The following is a 21,187-nucleotide window of genomic DNA, read 5'->3' as shown; positions in this document are numbered from 1 at the left end:
TGCCTCCCACTCACTTTGGTAGCTATCTCAGCCTGCCTCCCCCTCACTTTGGTAGTTAACTCAGCCTGCCTCCCAATCACTTTGGTAGCTAACTCAGCCTGCCTCCCCCTCACTTTGGTAGCTAACTCAGCCAGCCTCCCCCTCACTTTGGTAGCTAACTCAGCCTGCCTCCCCCTCACTTTGGTAGTTAACTCAGCCTGCCTCCCCCTCACTTTGGTAGCTAACTCAGCCTGCCTCCCCCTCACTTTGGTAGCTAACTCAGCCTGCCTCCCCCTCACTTTGGTAGTTAACTCAGCCTGCCTCCCCCTACTTTGGTAGCTAACTCAGCCTGCCTCCCCTCACTTTGGTAGCTAACTCAGCCTGCCTCCCCCTCACTTTGGTAGTTATCTCAGCCTGCCTGCCCCTCACTTTGGTAGTTAACTCAGCCTGCCTCCCCCTCACTTTGGTAGCTAACTCAGCCTGCCTCCCCCTCACTTTGGTAGTTAACTCAGCCTGCCTCCCCCTCACTTTGGTAGCTAACTCAGCCTGCCTCCCCCCTCACTTTGGTAGTTATCTCAGCCTGCCTCCCCCTCACTTTGGTAGTTAACTCAGCCTGCCTCCCCCTCAATTTGGTAGCTAACTCAGCCTGCCTCCCCCTCACTTTGGTAGCTAACTCAGCCTGCCTCCCCCTCACTTTGGTAGTTAACTCAGCCTGCCTCCCCCTCACTTTGGTAGCTAACTCAGCCTGTACTCTTTTAAACGTTTAACTATCCGATGGGCCCCAACTATCAGTCTCTGCTCTCTCTTTGCTTTTGATCTGCGGTTATGTTTTAGTTGTTGTGTTCTAGCTGGTCTCCAGTAGCTGGGCTCTAGCTTGTCAACCATAACCGTGGTAGTTAGCTGGGCTGGCTAGGCTAATAGCTAGTTGGCTAAATAGCTATTAGCTGTCTGGTTAGCTTGCAGACTAAGATAACTGCATATAGCTAACATTCTTTGATAACTGGTTAGATGGCATTATGTATTTCCTAAACTTTGGTTTACTTTAATGTATCTGTAAGCTAGGAGTTAATAGCAACTGTCTGACTCATTCAGTGCTAATGTAACGTTAGCAGGCTGGTAGGGCTAGCAACCTTGCAAGTTGATTTGTAACAATAAATTCAAAACGTATTTGCTTGTAAATTAGAAAATGTCATTTCAATCCGTAGTCATGAGTGCAACGATTTGGTTTAATTGGAAGTTATACATTTGAAGTTATTTCTGATGGAGTTTACATTATAATAAAAATAGGCTGGCTTGCCGGTCCTCCATATTACATCACACTCCGGGAAAAACTTTTTCCGACATGACTTTGGCAGTTTTCCGTAATTCTGATGGGTTTTATGTAATAACTCCCAACATAGAAAGGTGAGGGGTAACTTTGCTTTGAGCCTTTTGATGTGTATACTAATGCATGTACATTTACATGTGGTTATGTTTATGCTACCTACCTTTTAAAGAGAGAGTTGAGAGACCTGTCTGACCCTTTCTTTCAGTAGTACCTGTGTTCGTTATACAGACAGTAGATAAAGCTGTGGATATATTACTCTGTTCCCTGTGTGTGTGTGTGTGTGTGTGTGTGTGTGTGTGTGTGTGTGTGTGTGTGTGTGTGTGTGTGTGTGTGTGTGTGTGTGTGTGTGTGTGTGTGTGTGTGTGTGTGTGTGTGTGTTTGTCTGTGTGTGTGTTGCGTGTGTTTGTGTGTGTGTGTGTGTGTGTGTGTGTGTGTGTGTGTGTGTGTGTGTGTGTGTGTGTGTGTGTGTGTGTGTGTGTGTGTATAGATCCCAGTGCTAGCCGGTCCTCCTCAGAGGAGAGGATCAACCATGAAACATCGGATCTAGAGAGAAGACTCAGTATGCTGTCTCACAGCAGTAGACAGAGCAGTACAGGTAATCAATCAATACCTCAATCCACCAATCAATAATCCCAGTTTTCAGTTCATCGCCTGACTGTATTTGAACCATCAATAAACCGCGTAGTTAGTAGTTCACCGTTTTATTAATCAATCAATCTATTCACTTAAATCTTAAATCATTTGACCTTTACTCAATTGACCTTTGATCAATCAATCAGTCAGCTAATCAATAATATCTTCCCCAGCCTCCACCTCCAGTTACAGCACCTCTGTTGCCGGGGACGACCGCAGCAGTATCTCTTCCTCCTCCTCCAGCCAATCAGACGCCAGCTACGGAAGCCACTTCCCTTTATGGCCAGAGCCAAAACGCCCCACTTCCTCAACCGAGACCCTGTCGGCCCCTCCCACTGCGAGGCCCTCGACCAATCTGGACGAGGATCTCTATAATGCTGTCATGAACCGCCCCCCTTTCAAACCGCCTTCCCACTCTCGCAGTCTCCACGACAGCGGGCGCCAAAGCTCATTGGACAGCGGGATAGGCATCGCCACGGCCAGCAGCCAATCGTCTTACTCTGGGAGCTTCTCTTCCTGTACGGGCAGCCTGGACACAGCCAGTCAAGGAGGAGGGGAGGAGTTTGGGTCTGTCCTTAGTCTACCTCCCCCTCTTCTCTCTCTACCTCCTCCCTCTCTTCCTCCCCCTCCTCCCTCTCTACCTCCTCCACCTCCTCCTCTGTCCTTAAGGACGCCTGAGCCCGGCCCTCTCTTCCCCCCTACTCCCTGCTCCTGCCCCCCGTCTTGCTCCTCCTCCTCCTCCAGGACTAGTGGTTATAGCTCTGGCGCCCCTCGGTGGCAGAGTGAGGAGTACCAGGCACCCAGCCTTCTCAGACTACAGTACGACAGCCCCAGGAACCTCCTGCACACCCTGGCCTTCAGGGATCCTCCACCCCAGAGAGGAGCACCCGAACTGGGCAGGGACAGGTGGCTCGGTGGGGATGGAGGTCAAGGACAGATCCAGGGGAATGGATATCCTTACCTTCCCTCCAGCCCCACTGAGGCCTCTCTCCAGCGGGTAGGCACCCCTAGGCAGGCCCCTGTAGAACGGCCCCTATCCTGGAGCAGTGAGAGAGCGCCCCCTGTGGACAGTGGTGATCGGTGCAGCATCATGTCTGCTAGGCTCACACCCAGACCTCTGCTGTTACCTGGCTGTCCAGTGTGTGGAGGAACACAGGTAATACAACTCTGGACAACTAATAGTTATCACAGTACTAATAGATTCCTAGGCTTCATTTGGCTCAATGTCTGACTGTTAATTTATTCTGTGTTTTTATATAATTTTAACCTTTATTTAACGAGGCAAGTCAGTTAAGAACAAATTCTTATTTTCAATGATGGCCTAGGAATAGTGGGTTAACTGCCTTGTTCAGGGGCAGAACGACAGATATGTTTTACCTTGTCAGCTTGGGGATTTGATCGAGCAACCTTTCGGTTACTAGCCCAACGCTCTAACCACTAGGCTACCTGCCGCCCTTCTGTGTGGGTCCATCTTATTGGTTATCACAATCACTGTTTCCCATACAGCCAGTCCATGCAAACGCCTGCTATCCCTGTCATCACAATCCCACACCTAGCCGTCTGCTTATTTGGCTCATTCCAGTGCCTGTACACTACCACAGTACCAGCCCCAGCACTCAAATAACACTAATACATTGTTGGCAGTCCACATACATACACCTGTTACTCCCAAGTAATATGATCACGATGAGACCTGATAAACTGGAGTTAAACAGGCTGTTGCTCAGCAGAGTTTAAGGCTTGTTTAACTAGCGTAGCACAGTGTTATGATGTTTAACTAGCGTAGTGTTATGTTGTTTAACTAGCGTAGCACAGTGTTATGTTGTTTAATTAGCGTAGCACAGTGTTATGATGTTTAATTAGCGTAGCACAGTGTTATGATGTTTAATTAGCGTAGCACAGTGTTATGATGTTTAATTAGCGTAGCACAGTGTTATGTTGTTTAACTAGCGTAGAGTGTTATGTTGTTTAATTAGCGTAGCACAGTGTTATGATGTTTAATTAGAGTAGCACAGTGTTATGATGTTTAACTAGCGTAGTGTTATGATGTTTAACTAGCGTAGCACAGTGTTATGTTGTTTAATTAACTAGCGTAGCACAGTGCTATGATGCTTAACTAGCGTAGTGTTATGATGTTTAACTAGCGTAGCATAGTGTTATGATGTTTAACTAGCTTAGCACAGTGTTATGATGTTTAACTAGGGTAGTGTTATGATGTTTAACTAGCGTAGCACAGTGTTATGATGTTTAACTAGCGTAGCACAGTGTTGTGATGTTTAACTAGCGTAGTGTTATGATGTTTAACTAGCGTAGCACAGTGTTATGTTGTTTAACTAGCGTAGCGTTATGATGTTTAACTAGCGTAGTACAGTGTAATGATTTTTAACTAGCGTAGCACAGTGTTATGATGTTTAACTAGCGTAGCACAGCGTTATGATGTTTAACTAGCGTAGCACAGCGTTATGATGTTTAACTAGCGTAGTGTTATGATGTTTAACTAGCGTAGCACAGTGTTGTGATGTTTAACTAGCGTAGTGTTATGATGTTTAACTAGCGTAGCACAGTGTTGTGATGTTTAACTAGCGTAGTGTTATGATGTTTAACTAGCGTAGCACAGTGTTATGTTGTTTAATTAGCGTAGCATAGTGTTGTGATGTTTAACTAGCGTAGCACAGTGTTATGATGTTTAACTAGCGTAGCACAGTGTTATGATGTTTAACTAGCGTAGCACAGTGTTATGTTGTTTAACTAGCGTAGCGTTATGATGTTTAACTAGCGTAGCACAGTGTTATGATGTTTAATTAGCGTAGCACAGTGTAATGATGTTTAACTAGCGTAGCACAGCGTTATGATGTTTAACTAGCGTAGTGTTATGATGTTTAACTAGCGTAGCACAGTGTTGTGATGTTTAACTAGCGTAGTGTTATGATGTTTAACTAGCGTAGCACAGTGTTATGATGTTTAACTAGCGTAGCACAGTGTTATGATGTTTAACTAGCGTAGCACAGTGTAATGATGTTTAACTAGCGTAGCACAGCGTTATGATGTTTAACTAGCGTAGTGTTATGATGTTTAACTAGCGTAGCACAGTGTTGTGATGTTTAACTAGCGTAGTGTTATGATGTTTAACTAGCGTAGCACAGTGTTATGATGTTTAACTAGCGTAGCACAGTGTTATGTTGTTTAACTAGCGTAGCACAGTGTAATGATGTTTAACTAGCGTAGCACAGTGTAATGATGTTTAACTAGCGTAGCGTTATGATGTTTAACTAGCGTAGCACAGTGTAATGATGTTTAACTAGCGTAGCACAGTGTAATGATGTTTAACTAGCGTAGCACAGCGTTATGATGTTTAACTAGCGTAGCGTTATGATGTTTAACTAGCGTAGCACAATGTTATGATGTTTAATTAGCGTAGCACAGTGTTATGTTGTTTAACTAGCGCAGCACAGTGTTATGTTGTTTAACTAGCGTAGCGTTATGATGTTTAACTAGCGTAGCACAGTGTTATGATGTTTAATTAGCGTAGCACAGTGTAATGATGTTTAACTAGCGTAGCACAGCGTTATGATGTTTAACTAGCGTAGTGTTATGATGTTTAACTAGCGTAGCACAGTGTTGTGATGTTTAACTAGCGTAGTGTTATGATGTTTAACTAGCGTAGCACAGTGTTATGATGTTTAACTAGCGTAGCACAGTGTTATGATGTTTAACTAACGTAGTGTTATGATGTTTAACTAGGTTAGTGTTATGATGTTTAACTAGCGTAGCACAGTGTTATGATGTTTAACTAGCGTAGTGTTATGATGTTTAACTAGCGTAGCACAGTGTTGTGATGTTTAACTAGCACAGTGTTATGATGTTTAACTAGCGTAGCACAGTGTTATGATGTTTAACTAACGTAGCACAGTGTTGTGATGTTTAACTAGGTTAGTGTTATGATGTTTAACTAGCTTAGCACAGTGTTATGATGTTTAACTAGCGTAGTGTTATGATGTTTAACTAGCGTAGCACAGTGTTGTGATGTTTAACTAGCGTAGTGTTATGATGTTTAACTAGCGTAGCACAGTGTTATGATGTTTAACTAGCGTAGTGTTATGTTGTTTAACTAGCGTAGCACAGTGTTGTGATGTTGTCACAGAAGGCTGTTTTTTAAAACATTCCATTAAATTACTGTCAGGGATACCTCACAGAGCCACTGTCTGCATACAAACAACCCCTTAAAGGGGCAATCTGGGATTGAACATTTAAATGAACATTTAAATGAATGATAAATATATATTCTGACCACTTTATTGCCAATGTGGGATATTTTGAATCCCAGATTCCCCCTTTAAAAATCACTCAGACAGAATGAAGAGATCCAATGTTCCTGTCAATTAAATGTAACAAGTTGTTACCAGACAGGAGTAGGGTCAAGGGCAGGGACAGCCATTATCAACCTGAACTTTCTGCAGATACAGCCATTTGGATTCATTTAGGTCCGTGCCTGAGCAAAGTTGATTTTATTCTGTTCAGTAGGAAGAGAAAGAGATGAGAGATAATGGAGAGAGGAAGGATAGAGAGAGGAGGGAGAAAGAGTAGAAGAAGGAGGGAGAGAAAAGGAGACAGGGAGGGAGAGAAAAGGAGACAGGGAGGGAGAGAAAAGGAGACAGGGAGAAAAGGAGACAGAGGGAGAAAAGGAGACAGAGGGAGAAAAGGAGAGAGAGAGGGAGAAAAGGAGTCGGAGAGAGAGGGAGAAAAGGAGACAGAGAGACAGAGGGAGAAAAGGAGACAGAGAGAGGGAGAAAGGGAGACAGAGAGAGGGAGAAAGGGAGACAGAGAGAGGGAGAAAAGGAGACAGAGAGAGGGAGAAAAGGAGACAGAGAGAGGGAGAAAGGGAGACAGAGAGAGGGAGAAAGGGAGACAGAGAGAGGGAGAAAGGGAGACAGAGAGAGGGAGAAAAGGAGAGGGAGAGAGACAGAGAGTCTTAGCTAACACCTGGAGGATAACGGCCAGAATGAAAACAATAAAACATGTTGTTGTTCTGATCAAAACCCCCCCTGACTACACCGGCCACACCCGTGCACCATCTCCCACATGTTGAGCTTGGTGTAGTCAGTATGTTAGTAGTTAACCTGTATGGATCAGTTGGTAGAGTATAGAGCTTGGTGTAGTCAGTATGTTAGTAGTTATCCTGTATGGATCAGTTGGTAGAGTATAGAGCTTGGTGTAGTCAGTATGTTAGTAGTTATCCTGTATGGATCAGTTGGTAGAGTATAGAGCTTGGTGTAGTCAGTATGTTAGTAGTTGTCCTGTATGGATCAGTTGGTAGAGTATAGAGCTTGGTGTAGTCAGTATGTTAGTAGTTATCCTGTATGGATCAGTTGGTAGAGTATAGAGCTTGGTGTAGTCAGTATGTTAGTAGTTGTCCTGTATGGATCAGTTGGTAGAGTATAGAGCTTGGTGTAGTCAGTATGTTAGTAGTTATCCTGTATGGATCAGTTGGTAGAGTATAGAGCTTGGTGTAGTCAGTATGTTAGTAGTTATCCTGTATGGATCAGTTGGTAGAGTATAGAGCTTGGTGTAGTCAGTATGTTAGTAGTTAACCTGTATGGATCAGTTGGTAGAGTATAGAGCTTGGTGTAGTCAGTATGTTAGTAGTTGTCCTGTATGGATCAGTTGGTAGAGTATAGAGCTTGGTGTAGTCAGTATGTTAGTAGTTATCCTGTATGGATCAGTTGGTAGAGTATAGAGCTTGGTGTAGTCAGTATGTTAGTAGTTAACCTGTATGGATCAGTTGGTAGAGTATAGAGCTTGGTGTAGTCAGTATGTTAGTAGTTATCCTGTATGGATCAGTTGGTAGAGTATAGAGCTTGGTGTAGTCAGTATGTTAGTAGTTGTCCTGTATGGATCAGTTGGTAGAGTATAGAGCTTGGTGTAGTCAGTATGTTAGTAGTTATCCTGTATGGATCAGTTGGTAGAGTATAGAGCTTGGTGTAGTCAGTATGTTAGTAGTTATCCTGTATGGATCAGTTGGTAGAGTATAGAGCTTGGTGTAGTCAGTATGTTAGTAGTTGTCCTGTATGGATCAGTTGGTAGAGTATAGAGCTTGGTGTAGTCAGTATGTTAGTAGTTATCCTGTATGGATCAGTTGGTAGAGTATAGAGCTTGGTGTAGTCAGTATGTTAGTAGTTGTCCTGTATGGATCAGTTGGTAGAGTATAGAGCTTGGTGTAGTCAGTATGTTAGTAGTTATCCTGTATGGATCAGTTGGTAGAGTATAGAGCTTGGTGTAGTCAGTATGTTAGTAGTTGTCCTGTATGGATCAGTTGGTAGAGTATAGAGCTTGGTGTAGTCAGTATGTTAGTAGTTATCCTGTATGGATCAGTTGGTAGAGTATAGAGCTTGGTGTAGTCAGTATGTTAGTAGTTGTCCTGTATGGATCAGTTGGTAGAGTATAGAGCTTGGTGTAGTCAGTATGTTAGTAGTTATCCTGTATGGATCAGTTGGTAGAGTATAGAGCTTGGTGTAGTCAGTATGTTAGTAGTTATCCTGTATGGATCAGTTGGTAGAGTATAGAGCTTGGTGTAGTCAGTATGTTAGTAGTTATCCTGTATGGATCAGTTGGTAGAGTATAGAGCTTGGTGTAGTCAGTATGTTAGTAGTTATCCTGTATGGATCAGTTGGTAGAGTATAGAGCTTGGTGTAGTCAGTATGTTAGTAGTTAACCTGTATGGATCAGTTGGTAGAGTATAGAGCTTGGTGTAGTCAGTATGTTAGTAGTTATCCTGTATGGATCAGTTGGTAGAGTATAGAGCTTGGTGTAGTCAGTATGTTAGTAGTTAACCTGTATGGATCAGTTGGTAGAGTATAGAGCTTGGTGTAGTCAGTATGTTAGTAGTTATCCTGTATGGATCAGTTGGTAGAGTATAGAGCTTGGTGTAGTCAGTATGTTAGTAGTTAACCTGTATGGATCAGTTGGTAGAGTATAGAGCTTGGTGTAGTCAGTATGTTAGTAGTTATCCTGTATGGATCAGTTGGTAGAGTATAGAGCTTGGTGTAGTCAGTATGTTAGTAGTTATCCTGTATGGATCAGTTGGTAGAGTATAGAGCTTGGTGTAGTCAGTATGTTAGTAGTTATCCTGTATGGATCAGTTGGTAGAGTATAGAGCTTGGTGTAGTCAGTATGTTAGTAGTTATCCTGTATGGATCAGTTGGTAGAGTATAGAGCTTGGTGTAGTCAGTATGTTAGTAGTTATCCTGTATGGATCAGTTGGTAGAGTATAGAGCTTGGTGTAGTCAGTATGTTAGTAGTTATCCTGTATGGATCAGTTGGTAGAGTATAGAGCTTGGTGTAGTCAGTATGTTAGTAGTTATCCTGTATGGATCAGTTGGTAGAGTATAGAGCTTGGTGTAGTCAGTATGTTAGTAGTTATCCTGTATGGATCAGTTGGTAGAGTATAGAGCTTGGTGTAGTCAGTATGTTAGTAGTTATCCTGTATGGATCAGTTGGTAGAGTATAGAGCTTGGTGTAGTCAGTATGTTAGTAGTTATCCTGTATGGATCAGTTGGTAGAGTATAGAGCTTGGTGTAGTCAGTATGTTAGTAGTTATCCTGTATGGATCAGTTGGTAGAGTATAGAGCTTGGTGTAGTCAGTATGTTAGTAGTTATCCTGTATGGATCAGTTGGTAGAGTATAGAGCTTGGTGTAGTCAGTATGTTAGTAGTTATCCTGTATGGATCAGTTGGTAGAGTATAGAGCTTGGTGTAGTCAGTATGTTAGTAGTTATCCTGTATGGATCAGTTGGTAGAGTATAGAGCTTGGTGTAGTCAGTATGTTAGTAGTTATCCTGTATGGATCAGTTGGTAGAGTATAGAGCTTGGTGTAGTCAGTATGTTAGTAGTTATCCTGTATGGATCAGTTGGTAGAGTATAGAGCTTGGTGTAGTCAGTATGTTAGTAGTTATCCTGTATGGATCAGTTGGTAGAGTATAGAGCTTGGTGTAGTCAGTATGTTAGTAGTTATCCTGTATGGATCAGTTGGTAGAGTATAGAGCTTGGTGTAGTCAGTATGTTAGTAGTTATCCTGTATGGATCAGTTGGTAGAGTATAGAGCTTGGTGTAGTCAGTATGTTAGTAGTTAACCTGTATGGATCAGTTGGTAGAGTATAGAGCTTGGTGTAGTCAGTATGTTAGTAGTTATCCTGTATGGATCAGTTGGTAGAGTATAGAGCTTGGTGTAGTCAGTATGTTAGTAGTTATCCTGTATGGATCAGTTGGTAGAGTATAGAGCTTGGTGTAGTCAGTATGTTAGTAGTTATCCTGTATGGATCAGTTGGTAGAGTATAGAGCTTGGTGTAGTCAGTATGTTAGTAGTTATCCTGTATGGATCAGTTGGTAGAGTATAGAGCTTGGTGTAGTCAGTATGTTAGTAGTTATCCTGTATGGATCAGTTGGTAGAGTATAGAGCTTGGTGTAGTCAGTATGTTAGTAGTTATCCTGTATGGATCAGTTGGTAGAGTATAGAGCTTGGTGTAGTCAGTATGTTAGTAGTTATCCTGTATGGATCAGTTGGTAGAGTATAGAGCTTGGTGTAGTCAGTATGTTAGTAGTTATCCTGTATGGATCAGTTGGTAGAGTATAGAGCTTGGTGTAGTCAGTATGTTAGTAGTTAACCTGTATGGATCAGTTGGTAGAGTATAGAGCTTGGTGTAGTCAGTATGTTAGTAGTTATCCTGTATGGATCAGTTGGTAGAGTATAGAGCTTGGTGTAGTCAGTATGTTAGTAGTTATCCTGTATGGATCAGTTGGTAGAGTATAGAGCTTGGTGTAGTCAGTATGTTAGTAGTTATCCTGTATGGATCAGTTGGTAGAGTATAGAGCTTGGTGTAGTCAGTATGTTAGTAGTTGTCCTGTATGGATCAGTTGGTAGAGTATAGAGCTTGGTGTAGTCAGTATGTTAGTAGTTGTCCTGTATGGATCAGTTGGTAGAGTATAGAGCTTGGTGTAGTCAGTATGTTAGTAGTTATCCTGTATGGATCAGTTGGTAGAGTATAGAGCTTGGTGTAGTCAGTATGTTAGTAGTTATCCTGTATGGATCAGTTGGTAGAGTATAGAGCTTGGTGTAGTCAGTATGTTAGTAGTTGTCCTGTATGGATCAGTTGGTAGAGTATAGAGCTTGGTGTAGTCAGTATGTTAGTAGTTATCCTGTATGGATCAGTTGGTAGAGTATAGAGCTTGGTGTAGTCAGTATGTTAGTAGTTATCCTGTATGGATCAGTTGGTAGAGTATAGAGCTTGGTGTAGTCAGTATGTTAGTAGTTGTCCTGTATGGATCAGTTGGTAGAGTATAGAGCTTGGTGTAGTCAGTATGTTAGTAGTTGTCCTGTATGGATCAGTTGGTAGAGTATAGAGCTTGGTGTAGTCAGTATGTTAGTAGTTGTCCTGTATGGATCAGTTGGTAGAGTATAGAGCTTGGTGTAGTCAGTATGTTAGTAGTTATCCTGTATGGATCAGTTGGTAGAGTATAGAGCTTGGTGTAGTCAGTATGTTAGTAGTTGTCCTGTATGGATCAGTTGGTAGAGTATAGAGCTTGGTGTAGTCAGTATGTTAGTAGTTGTCCTGTATGGATCAGTTGGTAGAGTATAGAGCTTGGTGTAGTCAGTATGTTAGTAGTTATCCTGTATGGATCAGTTGGTAGAGTATAGAGCTTGGTGTAGTCAGTATGTTAGTAGTTATCCTGTATGGATCAGTTGGTAGAGTATAGAGCTTGGTGTAGTCAGTATGTTAGTAGTTATCCTGTATGGATCAGTTGGTAGAGTATAGAGCTTGGTGTAGTCAGTATGTTAGTAGTTATCCTGTATGGATCAGTTGGTAGAGTATAGAGCTTGGTGTAGTCAGTATGTTAGTAGTTATCCTGTATGGATCAGTTGGTAGAGTATAGAGCTTGGTGTAGTCAGTATGTTAGTAGTTATCCTGTATGGATCAGTTGGTAGAGTATAGAGCTTGGTGTAGTCAGTATGTTAGTAGTTATCCTGTATGGATCAGTTGGTAGAGTATAGAGCTTGGTGTAGTCAGTATGTTAGTAGTTATCCTGTATGGATCAGTTGGTAGAGTATAGAGCTTGGTGTAGTCAGTATGTTAGTAGTTATCCTGTATGGATCAGTTGGTAGAGTATAGAGCTTGGTGTAGTCAGTATGTTAGTAGTTGTCCTGTATGGATCAGTTGGTAGAGTATAGAGCTTGGTGTAGTCAGTATGTTAGTAGTTATCCTGTATGGATCAGTTGGTAGAGTATAGAGCTTGGTGTAGTCAGTATGTTAGTAGTTATCCTGTATGGATCAGTTGGTAGAGTATAGAGCTTGGTGTAGTCAGTATGTTAGTAGTTATCCTGTATGGATCAGTTGGTAGAGTATAGAGCTTGGTGTAGTCAGTATGTTAGTAGTTATCCTGTATGGATCAGTTGGTAGAGTATAGAGCTTGGTGTAGTCAGTATGTTAGTAGTTATCCTGTATGGATCAGTTGGTAGAGTATAGAGCTTGGTGTAGTCAGTATGTTAGTAGTTGTCCTGTATGGATCAGTTGGTAGAGTATAGAGCTTGGTGTAGTCAGTATGTTAGTAGTTAACCTGTATGGATCAGTTGGTAGAGTATAGAGCTTGGTGTAGTCAGTATGTTAGTAGTTATCCTGTATGGATCAGTTGGTAGAGTATAGAGCTTGGTGTAGTCAGTATGTTAGTAGTTATCCTGTATGGATCAGTTGGTAGAGTATAGAGCTTGGTGTAGTCAGTATGTTAGTAGTTATCCTGTATGGATCAGTTGGTAGAGTATAGAGCTTGGTGTAGTCAGTATGTTAGTAGTTATCCTGTATGGATCAGTTGGTAGAGTATAGAGCTTGGTGTAGTCAGTATGTTAGTAGTTATCCTGTATGGATCAGTTGGTAGAGTATAGAGCTTGGTGTAGTCAGTATGTTAGTAGTTATCCTGTATGGATCAGTTGGTAGAGTATAGAGCTTGGTGTAGTCAGTATGTTAGTAGTTATCCTGTATGGATCAGTTGGTAGAGTATAGAGCTTGGTGTAGTCAGTATGTTAGTAGTTATCCTGTATGGATCAGTTGGTAGAGTATAGAGCTTGGTGTAGTCAGTATGTTAGTAGTTGTCCTGTATGGATCAGTTGGTAGAGTATAGAGCTTGGTGTAGTCAGTATGTTAGTAGTTATCCTGTATGGATCAGTTGGTAGAGTATAGAGCTTGGTGTAGTCAGTATGTTAGTAGTTATCCTGTATGGATCAGTTGGTAGAGTATAGAGCTTGGTGTAGTCAGTATGTTAGTAGTTATCCTGTATGGATCAGTTGGTAGAGTATAGAGCTTGGTGTAGTCAGTATGTTAGTAGTTATCCTGTATGGATCAGTTGGTAGAGTATAGAGCTTGGTGTAGTCAGTATGTTAGTAGTTGTCCTGTATGGATCAGTTGGTAGAGTATAGAGCTTGGTGTAGTCAGTATGTTAGTAGTTATCCTGTATGGATCAGTTGGTAGAGTATAGAGCTTGGTGTAGTCAGTATGTTAGTAGTTATCCTGTATGGATCAGTTGGTAGAGTATAGAGCTTGGTGTAGTCAGTATGTTAGTAGTTAACCTGTATGGATCAGTTGGTAGAGTATAGAGCTTGGTGTAGTCAGTATGTTAGTAGTTATCCTGTATGGATCAGTTGGTAGAGTATAGAGCTTGGTGTAGTCAGTATGTTAGTAGTTATCCTGTATGGATCAGTTGGTAGAGTATAGAGCTTGGTGTAGTCAGTATGTTAGTAGTTGTCCTGTATGGATCAGTTGGTAGAGTATAGAGCTTGGTGTAGTCAGTATGTTAGTAGTTATCCTGTATGGATCAGTTGGTAGAGTATAGAGCTTGGTGTAGTCAGTATGTTAGTAGTTGTCCTGTATGGATCAGTTGGTAGAGTATAGAGCTTGGTGTAGTCAGTATGTTAGTAGTTATCCTGTATGGATCAGTTGGTAGAGTATAGAGCTTGGTGTAGTCAGTATGTTAGTAGTTGTCCTGTATGGATCAGTTGGTAGAGTATAGAGCTTGGTGTAGTCAGTATGTTAGTAGTTATCCTGTATGGATCAGTTGGTAGAGTATAGAGCTTGGTGTAGTCAGTATGTTAGTAGTTATCCTGTATGGATCAGTTGGTAGAGTATAGAGCTTGGTGTAGTCAGTATGTTAGTAGTTAACCTGTATGGATCAGTTGGTAGAGTATAGAGCTTGGTGTAGTCAGTATGTTAGTAGTTATCCTGTATGGATCAGTTGGTAGAGTATAGAGCTTGGTGTAGTCAGTATGTTAGTAGTTAACCTGTATGGATCAGTTGGTAGAGTATAGAGCTTGGTGTAGTCAGTATGTTAGTAGTTATCCTGTATGGATCAGTTGGTAGAGTATAGAGCTTGGTGTAGTCAGTATGTTAGTAGTTATCCTGTATGGATCAGTTGGTAGAGTATAGAGCTTGGTGTAGTCAGTATGTTAGTAGTTATCCTGTATGGATCAGTTGGTAGAGTATAGAGCTTGGTGTAGTCAGTATGTTAGTAGTTATCCTGTATGGATCAGTTGGTAGAGTATAGAGCTTGGTGTAGTCAGTATGTTAGTAGTTATCCTGTATGGATCAGTTGGTAGAGTATAGAGCTTGGTGTAGTCAGTATGTTAGTAGTTATCCTGTATGGATCAGTTGGTAGAGTATAGAGCTTGGTGTAGTCAGTATGTTAGTAGTTATCCTGTATGGATCAGTTGGTAGAGTATAGAGCTTGGTGTAGTCAGTATGTTAGTAGTTAACCTGTATGGATCAGTTGGTAGAGTATAGAGCTTGGTGTAGTCAGTATGTTAGTAGTTATCCTGTATGGATCAGTTGGTAGAGTATAGAGCTTGGTGTAGTCAGTATGTTAGTAGTTATCCTGTATGGATCAGTTGGTAGAGTATAGAGCTTGGTGTAGTCAGTATGTTAGTAGTTATCCTGTATGGATCAGTTGGTAGAGTATAGAGCTTGGTGTAGTCAGTATGTTAGTAGTTATCCTGTATGGATCAGTTGGTAGAGTATAGAGCTTGGTGTAGTCAGTATGTTAGTAGTTAACCTGTATGGATCAGTTGGTAGAGTATAGAGCTTGGTGTAGTCAGTATGTTAGTAGTTATCCTGTATGGATCAGTTGGTAGAGTATAGAGCTTGGTGTAGTCAGTATGTTAGTAGTTAACCTGTATGGATCAGTTGGTAGAGTATAGAGCTTGGTGTAGTCAGTATGTTAGTAGTTGTCCTGTATGGATCAGTTGGTAGAGTATAGAGCTTGGTGTAGTCAGTATGTTAGTAGTTAACCTGTATGGATCAGTTGGTAGAGTATAGAGCTTGGTGTAGTCAGTATGTTAGTAGTTATCCTGTATGGATCAGTTGGTAGAGTATAGAGCTTGGTGTAGTCAGTATGTTAGTAGTTAACCTGTATGGATCAGTTGGTAGAGTATAGAGCTTGGTGTAGTCAGTATGTTAGTAGTTATCCTGTATGGATCAGTTGGTAGAGTATAGAGCTTGGTGTAGTCAGTATGTTAGTAGTTAACCTGTATGGATCAGTTGGTAGAGTATAGAGCTTGGTGTAGTCAGTATGTTAGTAGTTAACCTGTATGGATCAGTTGGTAGAGTATAGAGCTTGGTGTAGTCAGTATGTTAGTAGTTGTCCTGTATGGATCAGTTGGTAGAGTATAGAGCTTGGTGTAGTCAGTATGTTAGTAGTTATCCTGTATGGATCAGTTGGTAGCCAGCCGTAGGTAAAATATATGCAGTAGGACTGTAAGTTGCTTTGAATAAAATCTGCTGCTCAGTGGAATATATTATTATGTTTTTGAAAGGTTCCTCTTTCATCTCTGCTGTGAGCGGAAGTGTGAAATAATCACCCACCATTTTAACCATTTTAACGATCATTTATTGTTCCAACAACATCTTAACATTTATTTCCTTGCTTTTTCTTTTCACATCTTTAACCTTCCCCAATGCGCCTCAGACCAAACAATGACTGTGTCCCAAATGCCACCTTATTCCCTGTATAGTACCTATTGTCCTGGTTGGAAGTAGTGCACTTTATAGGGAATAGGGTTCTGTTTGGAACGCAGACCACAGTGTGTTCCCTCCTCCATCTGCTGAGCACTGAGAACCAAACAGATTAGCAGCCATCACACCTCACCGTGTGTGTGTAATCAACGACAACTTGTCAAACTCAGTGTGTTGTCAATAGAAAACAACGGATTCAAGAAAAGCAATGGCGTGGGGTTTTAATAACCAAATCAGACAATCACCTGAAGAAAACGCCTCCTTAAACCAGAGAAGAGAGAGTGGGAGAGCGTGTGTTATAGTATAATCTGGTGTAGTGTCATGTATTGTAGTATAATGTGCTGTAATATAATGTATTGTAGTATAATGTATTGTAATATAATGTGCTGTAGTATAATGTGTTGTAGTATAATCTGGTGTAGTGTCATGTATTGTAGTGTAATGTATTGTAGTATAATGTATTGTAGTATAATGTATTGTAATATAATGTGCTGTAATATCATGTATTGTAATATAATGTGCTGTAATATCATGTATTGTAGTATAATGTGGTGTAGTATAATGTGCTGTAATATCATGTATTGTAGTATAATGTGCTGTAATATAATGTATTGTAGTATAATGTATTGTAATATAATGTATTGTAGTATAATGTGCTGTAATATAATGTATTGTAGTATAATGTATTGTAATATAATGTGCTGTAATATCATGTATTGTAGTATAATGTGGTGTAGTATAATGTGCTGTAATATAATGTATTGTAGTATAATGTGCTGTAATATAATGTATTGTAGTATAATGTGGTGTAGTATAATGTGCTGTAATATAATGTATTGTAGTATAATGTGCTGTAGTTTTATGTGCTGTAATATAATGTATTGTAGTATAATGTGGTGTAGTATAATGTGCTGTAATATAATGTATTGTAGTATAATGTGGTGTAGTATAATGTGCTGTAATATAATGTATTGTAGTATAATGTGCTGTAGTTTTATGTGCTGTAATATAATGTATTGTAGTATAATGTGCTGTCCTATAATGTATTGTAGTATAATGTATTGTAGTATAATGTGCTGTAGTTTTATGTGCTGTAATATAATGTATTGTAGTATAATGTATAATGTAGTATAATGTGCTGTAGTATAATGTATTGTAGTATAATGTATTGTAGTATAATGTATTGTATTTTAATGTGCTGTAGTATAATGTATAATGTAGTATAATGTATTGTAGTATAATGTATAATGTAGTATAATGTATAATGTAGTATAATGTGCTGTAGTATAATGTATTGTATTTTAATGTGCTGTAGTATAATGTGTTGTAGTAGAATGTGCTCTAGTTTTATGTGCTGAAATATAATGTATTGTAGTATAATGCGCTGTCCTATAATGTATTGTAATGTATTGTAGTATAATGTATTGTAGTATAATGTATTGTAGTATAATGTATTGTAGTATAATGTGTTGTCTAATATTTTTTCTCTTTCTGTTCCATTTTAGACAAACAGCCCTTCACATTCAAGACTCTCCCTAACACCAGGTCTGTCTGTCTGTCTGTCTGTCTGTCTGTCTGTCTGTCTGTCTGTCTGTCTGTCTGTCTGTCTGTCTGTCTGTCTGTCTGTCTGTCTGTCTGTCTGTCTGTCTGTCTGTCTGTCTGTCTGTCTGTCTGTCTGGCTGGCTGGCTGGCTGGCTGGCTGGCTGGCTGGCTGTCTTTCTCCCTCTGTCTGGCTGTCTGTCTTTCTCCCTCTGTCTGGCTGTCTGTCTGTGTATTTACACTATTATTGTCATGGTAACATCATAACAGGACTAAATGGTCTGTATATATTCATGAACCTGTTGGTGTTAATGTTCAATACCGCCCTACGTTTCTCAGATCCACCACTCCAGTGTAGAGAGGTAGGGAGGGGTGAGGTGGGCCTCTCTCACCCTCTACAACCACCCTATTCCCCCCCACCTCCCCCCGGCACCATGACGCCAAGCAGACAGACCTCAGTCTCTGGTGGTGAGAGCAATGCATCCTGGTTGTTGTTGTTTTATATTGGTTAGTAACGTCACATGATCTACTTTGCTTTAAACGGTTTGTCTTTTTAAAAACCTTTTCATGTGGACATATCTTTCATCGTGTGGGTTTGAAAATACGGCTGTTGATAATCGCAGGTTACAAATCCCGCTACATCCATTTAATCAAGCTTTATTTAAATGTACATTTGACACTGCAGGACACTTTACATGTTGTCCTGCTCACATCATTATATTCTGTTACTACGGTCCTGCTTCCCCTGACTGTCTGTCTGACTGACTGTCTGACTGACTCTCTGTCGTTCTCCCAGGGAGTGTCTGTCTGACTGTCTGTCTGTCTGTCTGACTCTCTGTCATTCTCCCAGGGAGTGTCTGTCTGTCTGACTCTCTGTCATTCTCCCAGAGAGTGTCTGTCTGTCTGTCTGTCTGACTGACTCTCTGTCATTCTCCCAGGGAGTGTCTGTCTGTCTGACTGACTCTCTGTCATTCTCCCAGGGAGTGTCTGTCTGTCTGACTCTCTGTCATTCTCCCAGAGAGTGTCTGTCTGTCTGTCTGACTGACTCTCTGTCATTCTCCCAGGGAGTGTCTGTCTGTCTGACTGACTCTCTGTCATTCTCCCAGGGAGATTCTTTAAGTTTCCTCCGGATTCTTCCACCATGATGACGTCATCAGTCCTGGACAGGCGTCACCATCACCAGACCGACCCCAGTGTGAACTACGTCAACATCCCCGTTAGCCCTGCGGCTAAAGCTAACAGAGCTGGCAGAGAGCTGCTCTACATGGAGCTGGATCTCCAGCCCGAGCCCTACGGTGGGCCAGTTTCCACCAACACCACTGCAGCGAGGGGTAACCCTTTGCAGCTGTGCAGACCCAGTAAGAACACCAACCCCTCTCAGATGGCCATTTTAGATTGATGTTTACGGCTCTTCATGTCGGCTCAAGTGTTTTGCTGGCTGGTTTGGCTTGCTGACTGCTTTGGCTGGCAGGTTTGGCTGGCTGACTGCTTTGGCTGGCAGGTTTGGCTGGCTGACTGCTTTGGCTGGCAGGTTGGTTGGCTGCTTTGGCTGGCAGGTTTGGCTGGCTGGCAGGTTGGCTGGCTGACTGGCTGGCAGGTTGGCTGGCTGGCAGGTTGGCTGGCTGACTGGCTGGCAGGTTGGTTGGCTGGCTGGCAGGTTGGCTGGCAGGTTTGGCTGGCAGGTTTGGTTGGCTGGCAGGTTTGGCTGGCAGGTTGGCTGGCTGGCAGGTTTGGCTGGCTGGCTGGCAGATTGGCTGGCTGGCAGAATGGCTGGCAGGTTTGGCTGGCAGGTTTGGTTGGCTGGCAGGTTTGGCTGGCAGGTTGGTTGGCTGGCAGGTTTGGCTGGCAGGCTTGGCTGGCTGGCAGGTTGGCTGGCTGGCAGAATGGCTGTCAGGTTTGGCTGGCAGGTTTGGTTGGCTGGCAGGTTTGGCTGGCAGGTTGGTTGGCTGGCAGGTTTGGCTGGCAGGTTGGTTGGCTGGCAGGTTTGGCTGGCAGGTTGGTTGGCTGGCAGGTTTGGCTGGCAGGTTGGTTGGCTGGCAGGTTTGGCTGGCTGGCAGGTTGGTTGGCTGGCAGGTTTGGTTGGCAGGTTTGGCTGGCAGGTTTGGCTGGCTGGCAGGTTGGTTGGCTGGCAGGTTTGGCTGGCAGGTTTGGCTGGCAGGTTGGTTGGCTGGCAGGTTTGGCTGGCTGGCAGGTTGGTTGGCTGGCAGGTTTGGCTGGCAGGTTTGGCTGGCTGGCAGGTTTGGCTGGCTGGCAGGTTTGGCTGGCTGGCAGGTTTGGCTGGTCTGCTGTCCCTTAGCTCAAGTCTTGCTCTCAATCTCTATCTAGTATCCCAAATGGCACCCTATTTCCTAATTAGTGCCCTACTTTAGACCAGAGCCCTATGGGTCCTTTAACACTAGACAGGGAATAGGGTGACGTTGGGATGTTTCCTAGCTGTCTAAAGGGCCTTTTCTCATCCCATTTCCTTCATACGTCCAATACATTTTGACTTGTGTGCCAAGAAGACTATGAGGCTTCAACTCTTCTGTGTAGTTTGGAGGAAAATTAATTATAGACTTAGACAGGATTAGTTATGGGAGAAGAGAGCAACTGAGTCTGGACACACACACACACACACACACACACACACACACACACACACACACACACACACACACACACACACACACACACACACACACACACACACACACACACACACACACACACACACACACACACACACACACACACACACACACACACACACACACACACACACACACACACACACAGAGAGAGAAGCGTTGTCAATGGGTCACCATGGAAACAGAGTGTAATTGGTAGAAAATCACTCATTAACTCGTCGTGCTGAAAACAGGAATTTATTTAACCGATCGGCTCGCTGCACACAATCCTCTGCTTTATCAAATACAAATGGGTTACGTCTCAAATGACACCATATTCCCTATATAGTACACTGCTTTAGACCAGGGCCTACCATGGTGCTCTGATCAACAGTAGTGTACTATATAGGGAACAGGGCTCTATTTGGGATACTTCCAATGATGATATATTGTTGTGCGTTGTTTTCCCAGTAGAATGATGCAGAGACTGCTATTATAGCAACCCTCTTCCTGGAGATCTACTGTCCTGTGGGTTTTCAGTCCAACCCTCTTCCTGGAGATCTACCGTCCTGTGGGTTTTCAGTCCAACCCTCTTCCTGCAGATTTACTCTCCTGTAGGTTTTCAGTCCAACCCTCTTCCTGGAGATCTACTGTCCTGTGGGTTTTCAGTCCAACCCTCTTCCTGGAGATTTACTCTCCTGTAGGTTTACAGTCCAACCCTCTTCCTGGAGATCTACTGTCCTGTAGGTTATCAGTCCAACCCTCTTCCTGGAGATTTACTGTCCTGTAGGTTATCAGTCCAACCCTCTTCCTGGAGATTTACTGTCCTGTGGGTTTTCAGTCCAACCCTCTTCCTGGAGATTTACTCTCCTGTGGGTTTTCAGTCCAACCCTCTTCCTGGAGATCTACTGTCCTGTGGGTTTTCAGTCCAACCCTCTTCCTGGAGATTTACTGTCCTGTAGGTTATCAGTCCAACCCTCTTCCTGGAGATCTACCGTCCTGTGGGTTTTCAGTCCAACCCTCTTCCTGGAGATTTACTCTCCAGTAGGTTTTCAGTCCAAC

General features: G+C 42.4%; 1 protein-coding gene across 2 annotated transcripts in view; it reads left to right on the top strand.

The window, feature by feature from the left end:
* Positions 1-21,187, top strand: part of dok7b (docking protein 7b) — a 53,424-nt gene that overhangs the window by 30,470 nt on the left and 1,767 nt on the right. Inside the window, exons 6-10 of one of the 2 annotated variants that reach the window (XM_045723073.1) lie at positions 1,794-1,901; positions 2,113-3,095; positions 17,486-17,525; positions 17,859-17,987; positions 18,626-18,877. In XM_045723073.1, the coding sequence (XP_045579029.1) occupies positions 1,794-1,901; positions 2,113-3,095; positions 17,486-17,525; positions 17,859-17,987; positions 18,626-18,877 (1,512 nt within the window). The remainder of the gene's footprint in view (positions 1-1,793; positions 1,902-2,112; positions 3,096-17,485; positions 17,526-17,858; positions 17,988-18,625; positions 18,878-21,187) is intronic. The other variant, XM_045723074.1, reaches the window with a different exon arrangement.

This window comes from Salmo salar, chromosome ssa08, assembly GCF_905237065.1.
Source record: "Salmo salar chromosome ssa08, Ssal_v3.1, whole genome shotgun sequence".
In the NCBI taxonomy this organism is placed as follows: Eukaryota; Metazoa; Chordata; class Actinopteri; order Salmoniformes; family Salmonidae; genus Salmo; species Salmo salar.
The sequence above is the reverse complement of the archived record's forward strand: the minus strand, read 5'-3'. Positions and strand labels throughout refer to the sequence as shown.